The sequence below is a fragment of the Corvus kubaryi genome, unplaced genomic scaffold (genome assembly GCF_017639235.1).
Source record: "Corvus kubaryi isolate FWS band 111438036 unplaced genomic scaffold, C.kubaryi_AGA036_p1.0 37201, whole genome shotgun sequence".
Classification (NCBI taxonomy): domain Eukaryota; kingdom Metazoa; phylum Chordata; class Aves; order Passeriformes; family Corvidae; genus Corvus; species Corvus kubaryi.
Window position 1 is genome coordinate 467,059 of NW_024581058.1, and position 22,290 is coordinate 489,348.

The 22,290-nt window shown below is 42.4% G+C and overlaps 2 protein-coding genes across 10 annotated transcripts in view; both read left to right on the forward strand.

Annotated features, from left to right (window-relative positions):
* The first annotated feature begins 242 nt into the window (after positions 1 to 242).
* On the forward strand, positions 243 to 6,565 carry CD59 (CD59 molecule (CD59 blood group)). 3 transcript variants are annotated; one of them, XM_042022396.1, is made up of 4 exons: positions 243 to 351; positions 2,568 to 2,640; positions 3,338 to 3,439; positions 4,951 to 6,565. In XM_042022396.1, exons 2-4 carry the CDS (start codon positions 2,577 to 2,579, stop codon positions 5,142 to 5,144), a joined length of 360 nt encoding a protein of 119 aa, XP_041878330.1. In that variant the 5' UTR covers positions 243 to 351; positions 2,568 to 2,576; the 3' UTR covers positions 5,145 to 6,565. The 3 variants fall into 3 exon arrangements, with proteins under 3 accessions (XP_041878330.1, XP_041878331.1, XP_041878329.1); XM_042022397.1 differs by lacking the exon at positions 243 to 351 and adding an exon at positions 547 to 550; XM_042022395.1 differs by lacking the exon at positions 243 to 351 and adding an exon at positions 717 to 2,078.
* Positions 6,566 to 10,609: 4,044 nt separating this feature from the next.
* Positions 10,610 to 22,290, forward strand: part of LOC121661838 (golgin subfamily B member 1-like) — a 34,190-nt gene continuing 22,509 nt past the window's right edge. For 2 of the 7 annotated variants that reach the window (XM_042022392.1, XM_042022390.1), the window contains exons 1-14: positions 10,614 to 10,671; positions 13,029 to 13,086; positions 13,745 to 13,888; positions 14,580 to 14,726; positions 15,805 to 15,927; positions 16,512 to 16,679; positions 16,911 to 17,096; positions 17,397 to 17,519; positions 17,663 to 17,776; positions 17,870 to 18,191; positions 18,545 to 18,654; positions 18,991 to 19,108; positions 19,202 to 19,293; positions 19,768 to 19,919. In XM_042022392.1, the coding sequence (XP_041878326.1) occupies positions 13,042 to 13,086; positions 13,745 to 13,888; positions 14,580 to 14,726; positions 15,805 to 15,927; positions 16,512 to 16,679; positions 16,911 to 17,096; positions 17,397 to 17,519; positions 17,663 to 17,776; positions 17,870 to 18,191; positions 18,545 to 18,654; positions 18,991 to 19,108; positions 19,202 to 19,293; positions 19,768 to 19,919 (1,844 nt within the window). In that variant the 5' untranslated portion in view covers positions 10,614 to 10,671; positions 13,029 to 13,041. Of the gene's footprint in view, positions 10,672 to 13,028; positions 13,087 to 13,744; positions 13,889 to 14,579; positions 14,727 to 15,804; positions 15,928 to 16,511; positions 16,680 to 16,910; positions 17,097 to 17,396; positions 17,520 to 17,662; positions 17,777 to 17,869; positions 18,192 to 18,544; positions 18,655 to 18,990; positions 19,109 to 19,201; positions 19,294 to 19,767; positions 19,920 to 22,290 lie in introns of all 7 variants that reach the window. The other 5 variants (XM_042022391.1, XM_042022394.1, XM_042022393.1 and 2 more) reach the window with 4 other exon arrangements.

Genomic DNA, 22,290 nt, shown 5'->3' on the forward strand with positions numbered 1-22,290 from the left:
GGGGCGTGGAGCAACCTGGTTTAGTGGAAGGTCCATGGTAAGAACTCTCTCGTTCCTGAAGTTCCCTTCCAACCGCAGCCATCCCAGGATTTAACCAAAGTGGCGATGGCCACAGGCATGCCCACATGACGCGTGAGGGAGCGGGGCACACGCGTTCCCTGGAAGCCCCCCGGCCTGTGGGAGCAGGGAGCGCGCAGCGACCTCCCGCCGCCCGGCCTGAGGGAGCGCTTCTCCCGTCAGCGGCTCCCGGCCGCCGCCCCGCCCCGGAGGCGGCACCGCCGGGACAGGAGGCACGGGCGAATTAGCGGCGCAGCCCTGCTCCCCGCACACGCCAGGATTTACCCGGGGAAGGTGAGCGGGACATGCCCGGAGCAGCGGCGGCAGCGGCGGGAGCCCGGCGAAGCCAAGCGGTGGCCGCGGGGGGAGCGCGCAGGTCCCCGCCGTGGGGGAAAGAAGGAGGCAGAAAGCGGGGAGAAAGGCGGCTTTTCCCGGGAGCTGCGGGGAGCCGGGGGGAGGGTTTGGGTGGGATTGTGTGCTTGGCCCGGGGCAGGTGTGCTCTGGCCGTGGCCGTGCCCTGAGTCACGGCGGCCGCACCGCAGTGCGCTGCGCTGCGCGGGGCCGAGGGCCGGAGCGGCCGCGCACGGCGCTGGAGCGGGGCCAGCAGGCGCCGGCACCTGCCCCGCCGTGTGCGGGCACGGGAGACGGGGAGCTGCTCCCCGCGGGAGGCGGCTCCTGCTCCCCTTCCCCCCGTCCTTTCCCCCCGTGCTGTCATTTACGATGACAGCAGGAACAGGTCCTGTCCCCTTGCCTTCTCCCAGGTGGGACTGCAGAGAAATTCTGGTTCACAAGCAGGCACTGAGCCTTCCGTGCTGTTGCAGTTCCTGTTTCTTGTCCTTGAGATGGGTCGGACGTTTGACTTATAAGGCTAATTTAGAAAATTCAGCTTAGGAGATGTTTTCTGTTTTCATTTCTTTTAAGCTGCGTTGTGAATTGCTGTTTATGTATGTATTCGTTGTTTTCCAAAGGCCAGAATTTCCTGATGTCTCTCACAGAAACAATTACTCATTTTCATGAAAATAGATGCACTGAATTGCTACTGTTTGGCTGGCTCTGATGATTTTTATTCATCTGCCTGACATTTATGCTGGTCATGACTTGGTGTTGCTAAAAGGCAAAGCTGTTTTTGTCTGCTGACACATGGGTGACTGAGGACTCCCCGAAGATGGAGAGATTCCCAGGGTGGTTCTCTTTGCTGTCCAGAAGGGCTCTTGCTGTAACCACCAGATTAACAGCACTCCTGCAGATCCGTGTCACTGTGGGACGAGCCTCTGGCCTTGAAAAGCTTCTTGCAAAGTTGTTTACCACAGACAATCAGCTAATCTTGCACATTATGGGTTTGTTATTTATTGTTTCCCTCTGCTCAACAGTAAGTCATACCGAAAGGAGAAAAAAAAGAAAGTGGGTTGGTTTTTTTCATCATTGGGTGGGGTTTCTTTAGGTTCTTTTGGATAGATTTGGTTTTTTTGTTAGGTAAGGTTTGGGTTTTTTTGTCAGTAGAAAAATTAACTAGACTTAAGGTTGAGAAGCATTTAAATACTTTTTTTGCTGTGAACGCATCTTTTCAAGTCCTCAGTCAGTGTCCTGGGAGGAAAAAGCTCCATCCTAACATGGTTAAGGCATGCTATGCTAAAATCTTATAGCTGCAGGCAGAATTACGAGCAGTGACTCTTTCACTACACTTTTATCAGATGAAAAACTTGTTATCTGAATACCTTTAATATTTTGGAACTTTCAGTGCCACTTGGGCTTTAAAGACAAACATAAATCATGCCCTCCTAGCGCAAGTATGGTCCTTCTCTCCCTGCTGTGTCTGCTTGATGCCTCCTCAGAATATCCTACTCTGCAATAGCAAAGATTTTTCAGTAGGAGCTGTGGTTGTAGTTCAGTGTGCAGAAATCTGTCTGAGAACTCCTGCTTTGGAGCTGCCTGTGTTAAAAAAAATTCCTGACCTTCCCATCGCACTGCTGCCTACGGATTGCAGCAGCCATGGAGACCTGAGCCACTGCTGCAGGCACTTGGTGAGTTATTGCCTGTGTCAGTCCCTCAGTGAGAGGGAGAAATTTTGGGAGAGGAGAGGCAAAAGCTCCTGTAGAGCAGCCAAACCTCTTGCAACCCCATGAGAGAGGAGAAAGGAGAGCAGTCTGGCTCCAGGGTTACTGGGGAATTGCTGAAAGAGAAAAAGCATTTGAGACCTTTCTCTTTGCTAGGTGCATTTGTGGCTGTGAGAAATTGGGAGGCCTGTTGAATGGTGTAATCAGAGAGGAGAGAGGAGACTCATCTGAGCCTGTCAGGGCTCAAATACCAGTTCTGAGAATAAAAATCCTGTTCTCAGAATAAAAATCCTCCCTTGGAAAGTGCTGTTACTTTTCCCTTTTGTGTTTCCCTGTTTTTCCTGGCCAGTGCTTTCAGTTTTATGCTGAAACAAGTCTTGAAACCTCAGTTCATCACCGGGCACTTTGCTTTTAAATAGAATAAACTTGTAATCTCTCTTTCTGCCCTCAAATTAGGGAAGAAGCATGACCAAGATGAACTACATCCTGCTGACTGCCTTCATTGTTCTGATTGCTTTTTGTGGCTCTGGTGAGTAGAAGAGAGGGACTTCGTGGTTTAATGTTATGACAGGGGCTGAGAAAATCATGGAAAGAAATGCCAGAGGGAGGAAAAACAGTGAGAAAGGCCTGGATTATTCAATACCATTGTGGGGAATGTCAGTAACCATCAAAGCAGGGCTCAGTTTCTGTTCTGACTGTCTTGGGTCAGGAGAGAGAGTTGGGGACAGGATGTGGTGCTGCTTAACACAGTAAAAAACGGGTGTTTTGCTGCTAGAAAATGGGATTTCTCTTGTGTGAATTGGAAACCAGTAGAATGAGAGGGAAAGGAGATGGAATTTAAAAAAAAAGGATGGACTAAAACTCAGCAGCAAGTGTCTGTCATTGCCTGGAACAGGCAGTCTTCAAGAGCAGATAAAAGGAGCAAACATTTAATATCTTGTTCTGCAGGCGCATAATGGTGTTTTTAAAAAAGTGACGTAAATACATGCTTCAAGATGTGCCTTTCAAAATTGCCAGCCTCAATTGGTATCCTGACATAAGCTTGTCAGTTTTAACTGAAGTCTGGAGTTTAACAATTTTAGCTGAAGCCTTGATCTTAATCACCGGGCATCTGTTTTGTGACAATTAGATGCAGATAGTGGTTCTTCTTTTTTTGTTTTTTTTCTTTTCCTTTTAATAAACTCAGTAGTTTATTATTCAGTAAAGAGAAACCCTTGTTGTCTTAGGTTATACCTTAAGATGTTACCACTGTGACAACAGCCCTTCCGTGTGCAGGACCAACAGCACCTGCTTAACGACTGAGGACACCTGCTTGCAGATTAAATTTGGTATGTACAGTGTCCCACAGACCTAAAATAAACCCACTTGGATCAGTTTTCATTGCCTGGACACCTCTAATCTGGCCCTCGCATGCATTTCTCAGCCTCAGCCAAAAGGAGCTTGCAAATACTTCTGAAGGTCATGCTTATATCCAAGCAATAATGGAATGATTTAGATAGGTGAGTTGTAGTTGTACAAGCATGTACATAGATACCTTTATATCCAGATTGGAAAAAATACACTAACAAATAAACAAGCAAACAAACAAAAACCTACCCAAAGGAGCTGGAAAAAAATAAAGACAGTGTTGACTTTAAAATACAATTTGTTACTCTTTAAAAACAGATAAAGGATGTGTAGCCCACAAAATAAACCTGCAGGTGAAGGGCTCAGTCATTTCTGAATTCACACTATTAAAATAAATTCTTTTTTCCTGAGGGTGAAGTGATCTGTGTTTTAGGAGGGACATCTTCAACTAGATCAGGTTGCTCAGAGTCTGGCCTTGAATGTTTCCAGGGATGGGGCATCCAGCATCCCCCTGGACAAACTGTGCCAGTGTTTTTCCACCCTTATCTGCTCTTCAGGCTCTGTCTTCTGCACATTCTTCACTGAAAGCCTTGTCAAGTGCTGGCTCAGGCTGCTTAGGGCAGTGCTGGAGTCCCCATCTCTGGAGGGATTTAAAAGCTGTGTGGATGTGGCACCTGGGGATATGGGTTAGTGGAGGGCTTGGCAGTGCTGGGTTAAAGGTTGGACCTGGTGATCTCAGGAGGTCTTTTTCAGCCTAAATGATTCTGTGAGTGCAGGCTGAGCTGGCTGGGGATGCCAGGTATCACTCAAGCTCCTCCCCATATCTCCCAGTGGGTCATTTGGACTGAGTTGGGTACACGCTCCTGAATTCTAGTGAAAGCAAATTTGGAAACTTCTAAACACTTGTACTTAAAAAGCAAGTACATGGCTGTGGCAAAACCAGAACTATAGGGCTGATGCTGGGGGCACAAATGGCCCATGAACTACAGGACACAAGACTTACCAAAAAGTGTCCCTTCTGGGCAGGGTGAGAGGCCGAGCCCAGTGATCTGTCCCTGAAAGTTTGTGTCGCGTTCTCATTGCCACTTTGATACAAAACTGGGGGTATGTTTTCTACCTTATTAGCCACTCCTGTGCAGCATGCTGTGGGTGGGACTGTGGTCAGACCTTCCACTCTTTGTGTACAGCGTATTTCTTGGTAGGAGGTTTGTGCTGGGTTTGTACAACACATTTCTGGGTGTGGGGTCGAAGAGCCAGACCACGCGGCTTCTGCCTCCCCCCACTGCCCCCCGATGCCATGGCAACACAGACCACAAGGCCTCCATCCAATTTCTGTGTTTACACCATGGGCCCTGTCACAGATGGAGCTTTGCCTTCTCCTCACTGTTTTATTCTTCTAACAGTGGCAGTCCAAGCAGTGCTTCTCTTTCCGTACCAAAAATGGTGTTACTGTCAATACTCTCTTAATATGTTTAATTTTTTTGTTCCATAGGTAAATTGAGAACTTTCTCCTGCTGGAAGGCATCCCAGTGCAGTGTGAATGAAATCGCTGATTTCTTCCAGTTGGATAATTTTGAATTCTTTTGTTGCCAACACGACCTGTGCAATGAGAGTGCAATTACTGGGGTTAACAAAGCAGCCTTCAGTATTGCTTCTGTAATGGCCATGTTATGGATGCTCCTGTAACAATCCTCATTTGTAAGCTGTCCTTTCAAGATGAAATTACACAAAACCATTAACTCTTTTCTATATTGCATATTTTCAGCTCCTGTCCGTAGGCAGAAACATTCCCTTGTAATTTTGTTTCCCAAGGTTCTGTCCGATAAATCACTGTCTCCATCCATGGGAAGGAGATGTGCATTGTTATCAGTTATTGGGTGTTTTGATCTGTCCCCATGTTCATGGGGAAGATAAGTTCTTGTGAAGTCATGTTATCTTGTGGAGAACCTGGGCAAACTCCAGTGGGTGATGTGAAGGAGAAGGAACACTACAGCCTTTCTGCTGGAAACTGTCATTTTTTTACCGTCCCATAAACTCTCATTATTTTTGATTGGCATTTCTGTGGGTTTTGATTTGTTTTGCTTTGAATCCTCCTTGTCACAGACCAAGCAGTGGATTTGCCCTCAGCACAAGACGTGTTGGATCATAAGTGCACTTTGCTGCAGTCTTTGTGATGAATATTGAAATATTCAGTTTCAAGTCATGTAAACGCTTTGTTCCCATCACTGTACCTTTTTTTTTTTACAAGCCAATGATATAACCTTGTCAAGTGCTGTTATTTTGGGAGAAAGCATCTACATTTCTTAAACCAAAACCAAAATACTGCTATAAGTGAGAAACACTTTTCCTTCTTTTTTTTTTTATATATATATATTTCTGTGAGCATGTAGACAACCTGTGATAGCTTCTTTTTTTATTTTCCTCATACATTATCCATGCCTAGGATTTTAAGTGAGCATGTGCTTTGCACTGAGTATTTATTGGTATACTGAAAATCGATTATAAAATGCTAAGGAGTTGAAATGGCACATGTAGGTTACTTCCCCACCTAGTTAGCTTTTGGGTTTTGTTGAAAACAGTGACGTGTAAACTTAACCCTTCAAGCTTCCACCTAGGAGTATTAAAATCTTGCAGAACTTTCTTTCCATAAATGCCAATGCACAGTATAGGTGTGTATTTATATAGCATGAACAAAACCTGCTCAGTCTGTAGGTGTGAGAGGTCTGGAGCTCAAATACTGAAACACTTACGTTGCTCTGCTCCGTGGTGGGAGTCAGACCTTGGGACGTCTCTGGTACATGGGGACCCTCTCAGTCAGACAGGATGCCAAATCCTCTTTCTCTTCTGGAGCTGCTGGCATATCCCTGCCAGAGTTGTGTCCACTGTCAATGGGATATCCTCTTCCTGAGGACCCTCGTGACACCAGTGAGACCAGTGACACCAGTGACACCAGTCCACCAGTCACAACAAGGGTGGTGTTCTGAATCCCTGATGTATTCCACAGTGTACCTTTTGGTTGAGCTTATTGTAGCTATGAAAGTGTCCTGGGATCTCTCCCATCACTCAAAGTATGGAAGTTGTCCTGTCTTTGATTAATAAAAATGTCAGAAAAGAAAAACGTGGTGTGTGTGGTGATTTATTGGTATTTACAGCTGGATGGAACTCCAGTTGTTTCCATGGGAGGTGCATCCATGCTTCCCATCCAGAGACTCAGCAAGTTCCAAGTAGACTTCTTTCATATTTTTCCCACCTGATTAAAAACAGACACTGGAAGACAGTAATTTCTGCACAATGACTTTTTCCACTGCTGCAGCATCATTTGTCAAACTCAGGCTCATTTCAGGTGAAGAAGTATTAAAGCACTGACTCAATATAAATTGGGGGAAGGTTTGTTAACACAGAGGTATCTTTTGTTGGACAAGATGATAGATTCCTTATGCTTAAATCATCCTGATGGCAGCATTTTTTCTCTATTATGTTGTCAATGTCTCTTTTTTGATGGTGGCACTTTTAAACTTGTTTTATTGCTGTATGCTTGCATATATAAAATATTCTCCTTTTTTGATATGTGCAAAAAGGAGCTCTGTATTTCGTGTGTCTAATCTTCAAGCAATCATTTTTACTATTTCTTTTTTGATAGCCTTGAACACTTTGTCTCATTTATCATACTTTTTTGTTTCTCTTCTAGAAGCAGCCTAAGCAACAAGTCCTTGTGTTTTAAATGTGTTACTTTCTTTTTGTAAAGATCAACCAGAACATGGTTTAATTGCTGTAAGGTTTGCATTTTCTGAGTCTGGCTGTGCTGACTGCTGAGCCCTCTCCTGCGGATTGTTGAACAGTGACTGCTCCTTGAGTTTTGGCACTTCTCCCCCTGCTGCTGCTGTGTTGTGCCCAGATTTGCTCAAAGAGGACCAGTAAAACCAAGAGAGCCATTAAAACCTTGGCTCAAATATTGAAGTATTAAAATCCGTTCAACTCTGAGTCCACCAGGACCCCCAAGTCCTCTGCAAAGCTGTTTTCCCCCTGGTCAGCCTCCAGCCTGTGCTGGTGCCTGGGGTGATTCCCAGCCTTTGGGGTGGGTGTCACAAAGTGGTGCCTGAAACGCGGGGACTCCTAGCTTTCGGCCACCCTCCGTGAGAATATCAGCCAGATACTTTGTGTGGTTCAGCTGTGTCCTGTCAGAGCCAGGAGAATGCAAGATAAACTCGGGGCGAGCGGCTGTGCCGCAGTGCAAAGCTGTCTGTTGCCCTCTGCAGTGAGTGCTGGGTAACTTGTCGCTGTTGCTGGCGTTGTTTTGGTTTTATTTTGTAATTATCCGAGTGGTTTGCTCAGTTCTGAATTAGTGGCACGACTAAAACCTCATCCTTTGAGTGTGCTTTTTATGCCAATACATATCATTTACGTACTAAAGGCCGTCTGATCCTCCAAGAATATTCTTCCCTACATGTACTTCACAGTTGCTCTCATAACCAGCAGTCTCTTTTTTGGGGGTGGGACACAAGTTATATAGGAACAAGAAGGACAAGGTAACAAATGGAAGCTGCAGCAACAGCAGGAATTCATTCTTGTGATCTCTTTTTACAATCAATTCCTCCTCCAAGTCCTCATGGTGATGACCAGGTGTCCTTTGACTTGAACTTGGGCATGGAGAGACCCTGGATGCCTCCTGGTACTGGTAGGAAAGGGGCTGATATACCTGGTTGAGAGGAATTTGGCTTTATCCTGCGTGAAATCCTTCTCTAGTTTTACCATCCCTCATCAAAGATGAGGTGGGATGTCTCTGTGTTATTTCAGGATGCAGGAAATTGTGAAAGGAAGCAGATGCACAGGGAAAAGCAGACAGGCAGAGCAAGCAATTTCCTCCCACTGCTTTTTGGTGTGAGAGGAATGAAGAGGCTGACCAGTGAGCGGCTTTATTTTGTGAAAAGGAGTTGCTAAAATAATAGAACAATCCCAGCAGAGAGCTGCACGTTAAGCAACTTGCTGCTGCACTAACTGGGGCATCTGGATACTGCTGTTATACAAATATTTAATGCATTTAACAACAGCAGCATTCCTCCAGCTGGAAGAGAGTTTAATGTGTCTGAAGCTCTGTGTGTCTCCAGGGGCTTGGATCTCACTGGTAAATACAGTCAGTCCTAAGCTGGCATCACAGCAGGGGAGTTTGGCTATGCCTAAACATCCAAGAAAGCGTTGTTTGTGAGATCCCCACGTTTATTGAAGCAGAAACGAGCACACTGCACTTTCTGCCTCCACACAAGGTGAATATTGCAGGACAGGATATAACAGGATATATGCAAGGTGAATGTAACACGACAATGCTAACACCATTCCACATTTTAGAGAGGGAGAAGGGAGCAGCTGATTGGCTGTGAGATCCCCAAAAGAAGTACGTTGTCATCTCCACTCCTGTCTTTCCAAGAATAGTTTATACATTGGGATAAAATGAAGACCTGCTGGTGATAATAATTTTATGGGTGTGACAACTTACAGCATAGGGAAAACTGTCCTGGAGCCTAGGAAAAGGTAAATTGAAAATGCTTTTGGTTTCTTCCTCCGAAGTAGAAGGAATTTTAAAAAAGTGTTTGAAGCAAAGTTCCCCTCCAAAATAATGAAATCTCTCCATGTCATCCAGTGTTGGTTCTATTTAAGGGATAAGGAGTCTTGAGTGGATTTTAGATGCTTCTGAATCCATACCGTGGCACCTTGTGAGTCCAATTTAAACCAGCCCCTTACACCATTTTGGTGGATGAGACTGAAGCATGTGCATCCCCGTGTTCTCCTCTCTCACAGATATTCGGAGACGCTGCTGTGGGGCAGGTTTGGAGAAAAGCTATGGAGACACTGCAGGATGGGGATAAAGTCACAAAGGTTACAGGTTGAGTAGATGGATATGGTGAGATTCACTATGGAATTTGTTCTGGAGACTGCTGCAAACCACAGAAACCTTATTCTCCAGAGGATTCTCCAAGGAACGCTCTGCGCCTCATTCAAGCCCACGATGCTGGAGTTCATTCCACACTCAGATTCCTATTTCCAGAGATGCTAAAGTCTTCCAGGGAACTTCAGGTATCCATCACCATCAGCTGTCATGGTTACTAAGTGGTCAAGGCTTGGGTGAGAACATGCACAGCTCGGTGTCATCGTTTAGCTCGCATCAGAAATGAACGACGATAAGAGGGCTGCACCAGGAAAAGATTAAAGTGATTAAAACAACGGCCACATCTTGAAATCTAATGACTTTAGAAGTCTGATGGGTTTCTTCCTTCCTGCTCCCAGTCATGGTTATGCTGTAGGCTCCTGTGAATCGAGGTATATTCTCTGTTCTGTGGGATAAAAGTGATGCTTGTCTGGGGAATGGTGGGGCTGTAGGCCAGAATCCAGTGCCAGGTATCTCTAGAAAGCTGCAGTTTGCACACAGATAAAATGACTATCTAAAAGATTACAGAAGGCAAAATAAGAAAGCTGCTGCTGTCAGATATGAGGCACATCTTCCTTTTGTACTTGTGTGTTTTACCCCATAGCAAGCTGGAGGTGGTTTTCTTTTTTTCTGCTTAGAAAAAGGATTTTCAATCCACTTCTCTCCCTGAAAGATCAATGTAACTATTGCTGTGAAAATTCCCTTTCCTAATAATACTGCAGCCAGTTTTTCTAGTATGAAAGTGTTTTTATTAATAAATATCTCTCAGTTACATTATACATTGCAATGTACTGAGGTGGTGGAATTTTACTGGAGACTTTGGCATTGCTCATGTGTAACTATAACAAACTGAAGGAGAGTCTAACCTGGAACGAACGGCTTTGCTTTGGGGTAATGACTTTAAATTGAAGGAGAATGAATTTAGAGTCGGTATTAGGAAGAAATTCTCTCCTGTGAGGGCGGTGGTGAGGCACTGGCACAGGTGAGCAGTTAATAAATACGTCGTAATGTGTAGGGAGACATATGTCTGGCTTGGAGGTCCCTGCTCCCCCACAGAAAAATGGGAAAAAAATTGAGGAACACCGGGAGATCAACAGGCCCCCGCGCCAGAGCGCCGTGTGGGAGGCGGGCGGTCCTCCGCGCCGCCAGGGGGCGCTGCGGCGGGGGCGGAGCCGCTCCCGGCGGGCGCGGCCGAGGCTGCGGGGCCGCAGAGGCGGCGGCGACGGGGCCGCGTCGGGGCTGAGGGGGCTCGGCGGGCTCGGGGGCCGCGGCCGCCCCTCTGCCGCCCCGCAGGTGAGTGCGGACATCGCAGCCGCGGCAAAAGCCGTGCCCTCCGCCGTCAGGCCCGCCCGGGCGTCGGCCGGTGCGAGCCCGCCCCGCGGAGCCCCTGAGCGGCGGAGGTGGGGGGGTCGTGCACGCCCATTGCCAGGCGCCGATGGAGCCGGGCAGGAGGGGCTGGAAATGAGGGAGAGGGTGGAAATGAATCCCTGGAGTTTTGTACGCCCCACGCGCGCCTGCACTGCTCTGATCTGCTGTTTCGCTACTGGGTCACTCTTACAAAATAGTGCTTTCCTTGTATGTTATAGATATATTTATTATGGAAAATAAGTAATAATTCATGTTAATATTTAAATGTGGTCAGTGTGACTAAGAGGTCGTGCTTATAACAGGTTCAGGTAATAGCTATATAAATCTTCCATTATATTTTTACAGAGTGTTTGGTTTGGTTAACACTGCTTCAGTTTGTGCTGTGTGTTGTATGTTCATGCAGATTTTGGCCAAAATTTTGTCCAGGAGTTTCCAGTTCATATATGGCACAGATCTTTTGAAAGCAAATTTAGGTTGTTCAGCAGAAGAACCAACATCTTGGTGGGTAAAAGCAAAAGTGTGCTCATACAAGGAGACAATAATTAAATAAAAATGGATTTTTTTTTTTTTTGGTGGGTGTGTTTCCAACACTGAATTGTTTCAGGAAATGGGTTTAAAATAATATTAGGCTTAGCTGGGTTTTTACACAGTTTGTTTGTCTGCTGTAGTCCTGTGGCACAGAGGAGGGAGGGGACTGCCATCACCTTCCTCAGTACTGAGAGTTGGAATGAGCTGCTGCCCAAATGTGTCATGTGCCCCTTGAGCCGGGCCCTGTGGTCTGACTCAGGGCACTGAGGAGGCTGGAAAGTGCCCAGATGAATAATCCATGATTAGGTTTTTTTTAGCTTGATTTGGCTGCAGCTGGTAGGGGATGAGTTAGGAAGGCAAAGCTGCCACTTTTCTTTTTCTAACATCCTGTTGTGATAAGAGCTGGAAGCTCAGTTGTACTTTGAGCATCGGAGGAAGATGTTTTATAAAATGAAGTGGTGTCTGTTGTGTTTTGTGGAAGATAAAGAGTTGAGAGATTGCAGCTTTAGTTAAAGACTGCAGCTTTAACTTGCTGTCTGTACCTCAGGGAAAAAAAAGCAAAAGCCGTCCTTGGTTGATTTCGTCCTGGGTAGGAAAAGCCTGATCAGTTTTGTTTCCCGGCTTGGTTTGGAAAACTCCTCAGAGTTCCAAAAACACCAGGAAGGGAGCGGTTGAGGTATTCAGGTAGGAATGCTGGCAGGTGAGACAAGCAAAATGATTCCATCAGTCAGAGCTGGAGGTGAGCTGAAATATTTACAAGTGAAATACAAATGCACCGCCGAGTTCCATCTAGTGTGTCATTCTGTCCTCTTGGTGCCTGGGTAACCCTTTCATGTGTCTGGAAGTGAGCTTTTCACCAGGAGTAGGTTTGATGTTACATCTCTGGAGTAGTTATGAGAGGAGGGTTTTACTTACAGGTTCTGTAATTCCCACGCCCATGGCTTGTTTGCTGATTTTAATGTTAGGAGAGATCCTCAGGAAGATCCAGTCTGGCCTTGTAGGTAATGTGGGCCATAGGTTGCAGTCTGTGACTCTTGGGTTTAGCTTTGAAGTGATGAACAGCTTTGAAAGCAGCCTCTGCTATCAGACTGCATTCTTTTGAAGAGAAGCTGTGTGCTGATGCTTACTATAAACTGCTTTCCAGACTCAGGCCTGGTCCGTGAATGCCTCGTTCAGGAGTCTGTAATACAGAGTGGAAAGGACACATGATTTTCCTCTGGGCGTTGCTAGTGGAGAGTGACAATTACTGAGCAGGTGCAGTGCTGGTTGTACTTCTCAGATATGCAGCAGTCGCAGCAATTAAAGCAGTTTGATGTCATTTAATGGTTTTAGCCTTAGTGTGTGATTTTCTAGAAATCTGCGTCGATGTAATCCCTGTTTTCCTGCAGTGACAGGCAGTGGTTAAGGTCAGGTTAAATATTAACAAACTATATGTGGTTTGTATCTTCTATTTATATGTTGGAGAAGCAGCTGTGCTGAATAGTACTCCATGGCATTTACTCTTTAAAGACTTCTCTGGATTATTTTTGGTAGTATTGGCAATTTTACTGACTGGCAGTTTTTAGAAAAGGCACGTTATGTATGTTTTGAATATAATGAGAAGTGTTACTCCTCAGCAGCTGGTGGTGTAGTGGAGATCAGAGGTGCTGTCACCCTCAAGCACTTCACAATGAGATACATAGAAGTGTGAATTAATTACAGTTATTTGAGTCCCTGATATTTACTGTGGTATTATTTCATTTATGTTTTCGTAGCCATCGTGGAACTATGTGGAAATGGGGTAGTGGAGATGATTCTCCTTCCAAAACAGCAGTAAGTACTGAATTACTATTAAATCTTTCTACTATTAGTATCTTTCATTTTTCATACACTAACCATATGTATTTGCTCTTTCATAAAGCAGTTGTTTGACTGGTTTTACCATGACAGCTTTAGGGCTCTAAAAGTCAGGTTGTGTCCTTGTTTCTTATGTCCTTGATATTTAATCTCTCAGCCTACCACAGCTGCTGTGCTTGTCCTCGCTCTTCTTATCCTGCCTTAAGGAAACATCTGTAGGAGTTACATAAGCTCCATCCCCAGTGTATCTTTGGATACACTTTAGAGTATGTTCAGTATCAATATTTTATGGGTATTTATTTTATTTGGTAGCACTGCTGGCTGTCACAATACAGATCCAGTGAATGAGGAAATTCAGGTTTTGATACCTAGAATGCTTGGATGGTTTTGCTGTGTTTGAAGCCAATATTCCTAAAGCAGTTCATAAGGTTTAGCATTCCACTTGACTTGGTAAAAACAGTCTGCTTATGGGAATGTAAAATCCACGGAAGTGTTAGTATTTGCATTTGCTGACTGTTGCAGTGAAGTGAGACACCATGTGCAGGCATTTGAGGAGCAGTGCTGTGTGCCCCATTTGGCTGTTTGAAAGCACCCTGAATGTCCCCAGGCTGAGTGTTCCCCTGAATATCCGCAGGCTGCAGCCTCCCGGGACGTGGGAAGCGCGGCGGTGACGGATCTGACGGAGCAGCTGACAAGCACCGAGCAGCTCCTGGCACAGCTGAAGGAGCTTGTCAGAGAGAAGGATGCTGAGCTCCAGAGCAAAGATCTTCAGTTAAAGGTACTGTGCATGTGGTCATGTCAAAACCATTGTTTAAAACCCCCCTTCAGTCATTTTTGTAACGTTTTACAAGCTCTTACAGCAGCTCTAGGATGGTCACAAGCAGCTGTTCTAGGGCCTGGACAGTGCTCCTTTTTCCCAGCATGTGTTCTGTTCCAGGATTGAACTAGAAAGAATTTATATCTAATCTCCTGAAGGCTTTTAAAAAAATCATAAGGTTGATCTCTTCCTATGAGAGGCTTCTTTCTGCCCTTTTTACCTGTGGGTGTGAACAGACATGTTAAAATACTGCATATTTTAAAACTCACTGTAAATCAAGTTCTCTTTAAACAAAACGAAATAAGCTTTTACACAATTATGAAGGTGTCTGTCTTTTTGTATTTTTTAATAAAAAAATAAGTCATTCTCACTAAAAAATCAAGCCTAGAATTTGTATTGCTATGAAAAAAAATAGGGAAATTTATATCATAAGGCTTTAAATTCTGTACAGTAATAACCACCATGTGCAGAAAGTTTAAATAAAGAAAATTTAAATAATGAAAACGAAATATTGTAATGTCTTTTCAGGGAAGATGTTTTTTGTTAATCACTTCAGGTTACTCCCTCTCTCTTTTTTTCTTTTAATGGAAGAATCGAAGCAGGCAGTTGTCCCTGTAGCTAATTTAGTCTGTCATGACTTTGGTGTTTGTAGGAGGAGAAGGAATCTGCTGATGCCAAACTTGCCAAGCTGAAGCTGCAGAACAAAGCCAAGGTTGCATCATTAACCTCGCAGCTGGAAGAACTTAAGAAGCAGTTACCAGTGGCAGGAGGCTCAGAGGCCAAAGCAGAACCAAAAAAGGTAAGGTGTCCTCACATTTTAAAGCAGATACAATTTCTGAGGTGCTGTAGGCAGTTTTCCATGCTGGACTCAATGGGGAAATTCAGATTTTGAGTTGAGTCAGGTTAGGATTGGGGTAGACTGTGTGGGTGCTGTCAGTTCATCTGTGTTTCTATTAAATTCTTTTATTTTTCAATAGAAATCAGAAAATTGCACATTCCCTTCAAATTGTTTTAGTAAAAAAGTTCTCACTCCTTCATTCTAGTAGCAGCGCGAAGTTTTGACACACGTGAATTCAGGCAGATAAGGTTTGGAGAAGAAATGAAAACAAAACCTGTCTTGTTCTTTAGGATATGTAAAGCTGTCCTTATTAGCAAAATGTAAATGAAGTGTTGGAAAGTGACAGGTGTTTTACTGTTAACAAGAGAGTCTCAGATGTGTTTGTAGTAACACAGTTGTGCAAGTATTTCTTCAGGGTAGGACTTCATACAGCTTCTAAAATAACTTTAGTGAGGCTTTAGTTTTTCAAGGCAATTTGTATTTAAAAGCTGTGCTGAAAGGAAACAGTAATTATCCATTTGTTGCAGTGCCCAGTTGTCCTCAAAAATGTGCAGTAAAAATGTATTTTTCTGATTTTTTTTTGGCTAATAAAACATGTGCTTAGCAATTGCACTTGATTTGTGATAATGGCAGATAATTTCTATAAAACAGCAATTACACCTGTGGAAATTCTGATTAAAAACATTCTTAGGAATGGTTTACTTTACATGTTTTCCCCCAATAGTCCTGTTTTCCCTTGGAGTTATATGGACTACATTTGCCAGATTATGAGTTTCAATTGCTAGAGGAAGTGAATCTCCTTGCAGCACATCCAGTCCACTTTTTAGCAGTAATTATCATGAATAATTTAAATACAAAGACTTTTATAAGCTTAATACAAATTCTGTGCCATCTTCTACATGGAATATGAAATATATAAGACAACTGAAACACAATCTATGAGTAAAGTCTGCTTTTTCACCAATATTATCTGACTACGTAGAGGTACAGAATCCAGGACTTACCTGTTCATGGAATGCAAACCTCCCTGGTTTTGTAGGCATCAAAAGATGGAGACCAGGAAAATGCTGCAGCAAATCGAGGGAAAATATTAGTGCTGAGAAGGAGAATTGAAGAGCTGGAATCCCAGATCACACAGAAGAATGAAGAGTTACAGAAGAAGGTGGTGTTTTGTATGATGTGACTTTTCACCTTTGTGGTGTAGGGTTGTGTTGGAATATATTTATTTAAATAGGTATTTAATTCTGTGCTGCTGAACAGCTCTTCTGGGAGTTTTGTGTGGAGGAATTGATATGTTAAGCCGCAGCAAGGGCAGTGGGAATTCTGTCATTGTGCCTTCAGTGAGCAGTGAATCCTGGATAAATGGAATAGGATACACAAAGATGAGCTCCGTGGGTCAATGTTGTATTTAAATCTTGCATTTTGAACAAAAAGACTGGTTTGCTTCAATTTTTCTCATTGAAAAAGTAGGGCATAACAGGAATAAATGTAGGCAAGGGCTGAGTTCATGTTGTGGTGTTTCGTGGACATAACTTCTCTGGGGAGGGTGGCAGGAATGGGAATGCTGCAGAATTTCAGAGGGAAAGGTCCAGTAAACAAAGATTACACTTCAAACAGAACCAGTTATACATCTGACTGTAATTTTTGGAGTACTCTAACACAGGCAGTAAGGAAATGATGCAAACCATTCTTCTGTGCTGGAGATGGAAGTACAGACCACAAACAATTTTGCCTTTTCACCTTCAGGATGCTGAGCTGGAGGCCCAGCGCAGCCGCGGGGCTGACATGGATGCCATGCTGGTGGAGAAGGAGAAGAAGCTGGCTGAAAGGGATGCTTACATCAGGGATTTGCAGGTGGCCTGTGGATCCAGTGATGCTGTCAATGAGATATTCCTGCCCAATGAAGAACTGAAGGTATATTAGCAGCTCAATTATAAAATCTCTGTGGAGTTTTCAAGGAACCCGTGAATTCTGATGTGTTATGTGCTCAGCCCCTCTCTGAAACACAGTTAATTCATGTGAATAAAAATTCTTTACTATCTTAATTTATGTGTATTTACTTCATTATTTTGTCCCTACCAGGGAAAGGCTTCATGATTGCCGTATCATTTTTCTGCTAATTGTCTTTTGGTTTGCATTGTAAAGAAGCAGCTGGCAGCTAAAGAGTCATCACTGCAAAGCATGGAGATTCTGGTGCAGAACCTTACCAAGAAGGTGGGAGACAGTGAAGAAAAATGCAGCTTGTTCCAGGAACAGATCGAGAGTCTGAAAAATATTCAAAACAAGGAAAGAGAGCGTTTCCAAGGAAAAGAAGCTACATATATGGAAAACGTAAGTAAATGCAGGGTTCTAAAAGTTACTTCTAGTTCTTACGAAAATGGTCAGAGGGCTGCAAACCACGTTGGAAGTAGAATACAGGTGTTTGAGGAGGAGACTGCTGTTTGGGCTTGATTGATAGAAACTTGCTAGGAATGAACATAACTGACTAATTAATGCATTTACTGTTACTGGAAGTAAGATTCAGGCTTAATTTGGAATCCGTTATCTTGCTGTACCTTTAATTAGACAGTTCAGTGTGGTTTTACTATAGTTTATGGACTGGTTTCGTATTTATTTTCTTTGTGCTTTTAGGTACGTATGTTTCAAAATATTATCCAGGAGAAGGAGAAGGAGCTGGAAGCACAGAGAGAAAAACATGAGCAGGAGCTTTTTAGATTAGCTGCTAAATCTGATGCGAGTGCTGACCTAGAGCAGGTACGTTGCTCTGGAAACTCAGCAGCTTGAATTGGGAATCATGTAATTACTAAACTCTGTGACACAGTTCAAATGTCTGCTTGGGAGAATAAAAATAAGTCTTCTATAGATTGCTTGATTATTTAACTTCTTATTTTTGGTAGCTGCTAAAGGCCTTGAAACAGAAGCTCCATGAAAAGGAAGAAGTCATGCTGGGAAGGACACAGGTGATTGACATCTTGCAAAAAGAGCTGGATGCCAAGGACCAGCAACTGAAAGTAAGAAGTGCCATAATGTTTGACAGTGGTAGGAAAACCACTTTGCATTAAAATTATAAATGTTTTTTGTGCTGCTGGTTTTTTTTTTAACAGGAGATTAATGAAAACCTGAAACATCTTCTGTCTGAAAAAGAAAACCTCCAGTCTAAACTGGATGCTGAGAAACATGTAATGAGAGCCCAATTAAGAGACATGATGGAGAAACATGAGCTCGAAATGACAAAAGTTAAGGAGAAATACGATGCTGAACTGCATGAAATTCAAGAGAAACACGAAACTGAGCTGCAAGAGAAAGATCAGGCCCTGGTTCAGCTTCAGAAACAGGTGGCAGAATTGAGTGGTGGTGGACAGAGTAACTCCAAAGAAGTCAAAGATCTGGAATCTATAGCCAAAGAGAAGATGGAAGATTTGGAAGGTATCCTATCTAAACAGTTGTCACTGACAATATTAAAGGTTTCTTTGCCCCAGACTTTTTTGTATTTTGAGCCAATTTAATACCTGTTGCAATTGGAACTACGTGAAATTTGATGGAATGTTATTGCCACACTAATTAAAGTGATCAAGTACTATAATAATGAGGGTTAGAGGATCACCAAGATAATCACATGAACTATGAATTTCTCACTGTGTTTCTAATTCTTATGTTTTTCTGTAAATGCTGTTGTCTTGTGTAACTGTGTAACTTCCAAATGCTAAAGAAATTGAACACAAGGCTTGTATTAGTAATCTTTCCAAGGTTTTCAATAATTCCTGCTTCTTGTTTCTCAGTCCAAGTGAAATTGAAAACAGAAGAGGCCAGCAAATCTGAAGCCAAGTTTTTGAAAATGAAGGCTTGGTCCAAATCAAGAATCAAACAGCTGGAGGATGAACTGAAAAATGTATGTGTAGCTTTATGTTTAATACTCTGTGACTTTCTCCAACTGCTGTGCTTGGAGATTTGATTGGGAAAAAGTAAACTGGGGAGTAAATAGAATATTAAAATAGTTTACTTTATGAATTAATGTATGAAAATGCAATGGACATAAAGTGCTGATACAAGATGTTGTTTAAATAAAAAATAGTACAAATTTGTTAGAGATGAGCTGCTGTACTGCACTTTAAGTATTAGAAAAACAGCTATTCTAGATACGACTAAAGAATAAGAAAAAAAGGTTGCATTGACTTTGCTGGGATTTTACTGTGTTTGACACCTCCATAACTGTGTTTTCTTTCAGTTTTCCTCAAAGAACAGTGATGTATCTGCCTTAAACAATCGTGTGTCAGAATTAGAAGTGGAAAATGAGGAACTACAGTCAAAACTGCAGTCATTGCATGAAATCAGAACTCAGAATGGTAAAAGGAAGTCTTTTGCAGATGATTCGGAAGTAAAGAGACAAAAATAAATTATTTGTGTCCTCACGAACCAAATGTATTATGTTTTTGTAGAAGAACTGCTGAAAAAGCTGGAGCTCTATGAAGAGCAGCAGAGGAAGCTGCAGGCTGATCTCGACCAAGTTACAAAGAGAGCAGCTTCACAGGTTGACTTGAAAATTGGTTTGCATGACTTACTGATTAATGGTGCTAATTAGACTTTGAAAAGTGTGTCAGCTGGACTTTGGAGCTGAGAATTAATTTACTGATAGGTGGAATTGTCAGTGGCTGTTCAGTTGGAGAACAAGATGACAGGTTTTGAATTATAAAGATTTATTTCTACCTACCGTGCACACACTTTAAATTACATTTTTCCAAGCAGTTTGCTATTTATTTAACTATGTTAAACATGAGTCATCAAAGTGTGGTTGTTATTTTGTAGACAAAGTATTTGTAATATTTTATGAAGTCGTGGGGATTGTTTTTCACATAATCTACAATATTTACAATCTGCACTTACCAATTTCATAGATTTTTATTTATGGAAAGTGGTGAATTATGATGGTTTGCCAACTTACAACGTATTTACATTTGCAGAGGGGTGTGGTAAATATATTTTAATGCAGAATTTCTCTTGTTAGGCCAGTGAATCAGGTAGTGTGGATGAACTGCAGAGTCAGCTCTTGGAATGGCAGGAAAATGTCCCAGAGTCAGAGGAGTCCCGGGACCAAGTCCGAGAAGAGAAGTCTGCCATGGCCTTGAGAATGGCTCAGATTGAGGAGGAGAGAGAAGGTGAATTGTTTCATTTCCAATACAACAATCCTGTTTTTATAGATCTGTGTGTGTCTGCTGTGCTTCAGACCGAATTGATAGCACACCACCACAACTCATTCCTGTGGTCATAAAATATGTATAGTTAGTGAAATTGCTGAAATTTGCAATTTCTGCTTTTTCCTATTCCCTCGAGTTTGTTTTTCATACATTCATCTTGTTTTATATAATTTTTATAAGTAGATGTGCTGTTCTGTTTGCCATTTGAGCTGCTGTTCTGTAAGACTGCTTGAAAGGCTTATTTCTGCATATGAAAAATGATAAAAAAGATAAAAAGCCATATTTTATCAATGATAAATGTTCCCCATTGAAATATTAAAGCTGTCTGCCTAGAGCAACTGCTGAAGGTGTGGGGGACTGTGCTGTTGGTTTGAATTAGAGGAATGAAGATGGTGCTTAAGCAAAATGTACCTGACATGGAGTTTCTCTTTAGGAAATTCCTCATTAATTCTGTTTAGGGTATTTAGTGATCTGTTAGTAGGTGCCATTTGTATAAGCCAGCTGAATAATGCTAAGTGGCTTGGAGGTGGTTAAAAATACCAGATTACCTACAGAAAATAGCATTTCAAGTAATGTCAGGTTTTATAGCTTGCTAAATTATTAATTAATCAGCTGATGAGAAACTGAAGTAGCTTCTGTTAAAAGTTATAAAAGTCTGGTTAGATTTCAGATGGTTTTTACTGCTCTTTCCATGCCATCTGGACTAAGTTACAATTTTTGTCCCCTTAGTTAACTGTGTGGGGAATAATGGCAAATTTTAATGGACAGGACCTACCATCATAATGAATCCAGTTAGTTAATTGGAGCCTTCTCTTTTCAATCTGCGATTGAATTATTTTGCATTTCCATGATCCATTTGAAAGTTCAGTGTGTAAGCACAGAAATGTTCTAAGGATCACGTCTCTTCTTTTCAAAGGATTTATGCTTTGGGATTGAAAGGAAATAATACCCCTTCATTAAATCTACCTGTTAGCTCATCTGTGCTGGCCACTGAGCCACGTGCAATATTAATAACACTTACAAAATTTCCTCTCCCTCAGTCCAGGTTTAATTTTGCATTTTTTTCCCCTTGGGAATAGCATGACCTTTCTGTTTCTTTTTTTCCTGCCGTTCCACCTGGTGAGCCCTGAGCGTCCCTTCCCCCTCCACTCCTACCCTCCACTGCGATTTGGGCAGCCAGGGAGAACAGTTTCCCATCAGTTTTGTGCATGCAGGTTCCTGCAGCAATGGCCCCTTGGAATGTACTGTTGCCGATTTCTCCTGCTCTTGCTTCTTGTGGAGAAAATTGCCAACAGTACCTTGTAAGGTCTGCCATTGATGGTTTGTGGTTTTTAGCAATACATGTAACAAGTGCTGGGTTTTAACTTGAGTTTCTCCTGCCTTGCAATACCTGTTTCTTCTTTTATATTAATGAAATCATCTTCATTTTTCACTGTAGTAACAGCTGACTCCATATTTGTGTTGTAACTTGATCTAGAGACAAATTTCTTGGCTTGCCGCAAGTGGTTGTGACTAAGTAAGAATCAAATTCATTCTTAGTGCTACCTGAAATTCCGTAGTATTTAAAAAAAAATGATATTCCATCCATTCCATAAATTGCTGAACTTTGCATGCATTAGTATTAGCTACCAATATTACTTACCAATGTAAGTAATATGTAGCATGAAGAGTGACACAAGGAAATACAGGCACATCATAGTCAGTTTATATGCAGTGTGTATCTGGAAAAAAGGTGTCCTGGGAGATTTTTCAGGTTTTTGTGTTAGATAATTGCAAATGAAAAGCTTCCTAAGCTACTGTAAAACATTAGAAAATGTATTTATTTAGTAATTGTTATTTAAGCAATGCTCAATTTAACTAGAGGTGTTTCAACACTTGTCTGAGTGTGCTAAATCATTCTAAAGCCCCAATTTCTATACTTCCATTTTTCTTGTGACCATGGTAATTTCACTGTTTTTTTCATTATCAGATACTTAGGAGCCTGAATATATTGGGTTCCTACATGACAGTGTCAGAGAAGGGCTTAAATTTTTACCTGGAATAAATCTTATTCTTTGAACCCCTTAACTGGCAGTTCCTGTGAGCAGAGGTTTAAGACCTGTCATCAAAATTTGGCATTTATTTTACAGCCTTGAAAAAGTATGTATAATGATAAAAAAAAAAAGTAGAATCTAGAAAATACACAAAGGTGTGTAAAACACTGATAAAATGACAGTGCAAGAAGCTAAAGTGTAATTGAAATCAGAAGTATAGTCCGGTTTATCAGTCCCACTTGAAAGGGGTCATTATTTTTTCCTTTATCTTTTTCCCCCCCTAATCTTTTCTGACAAGAC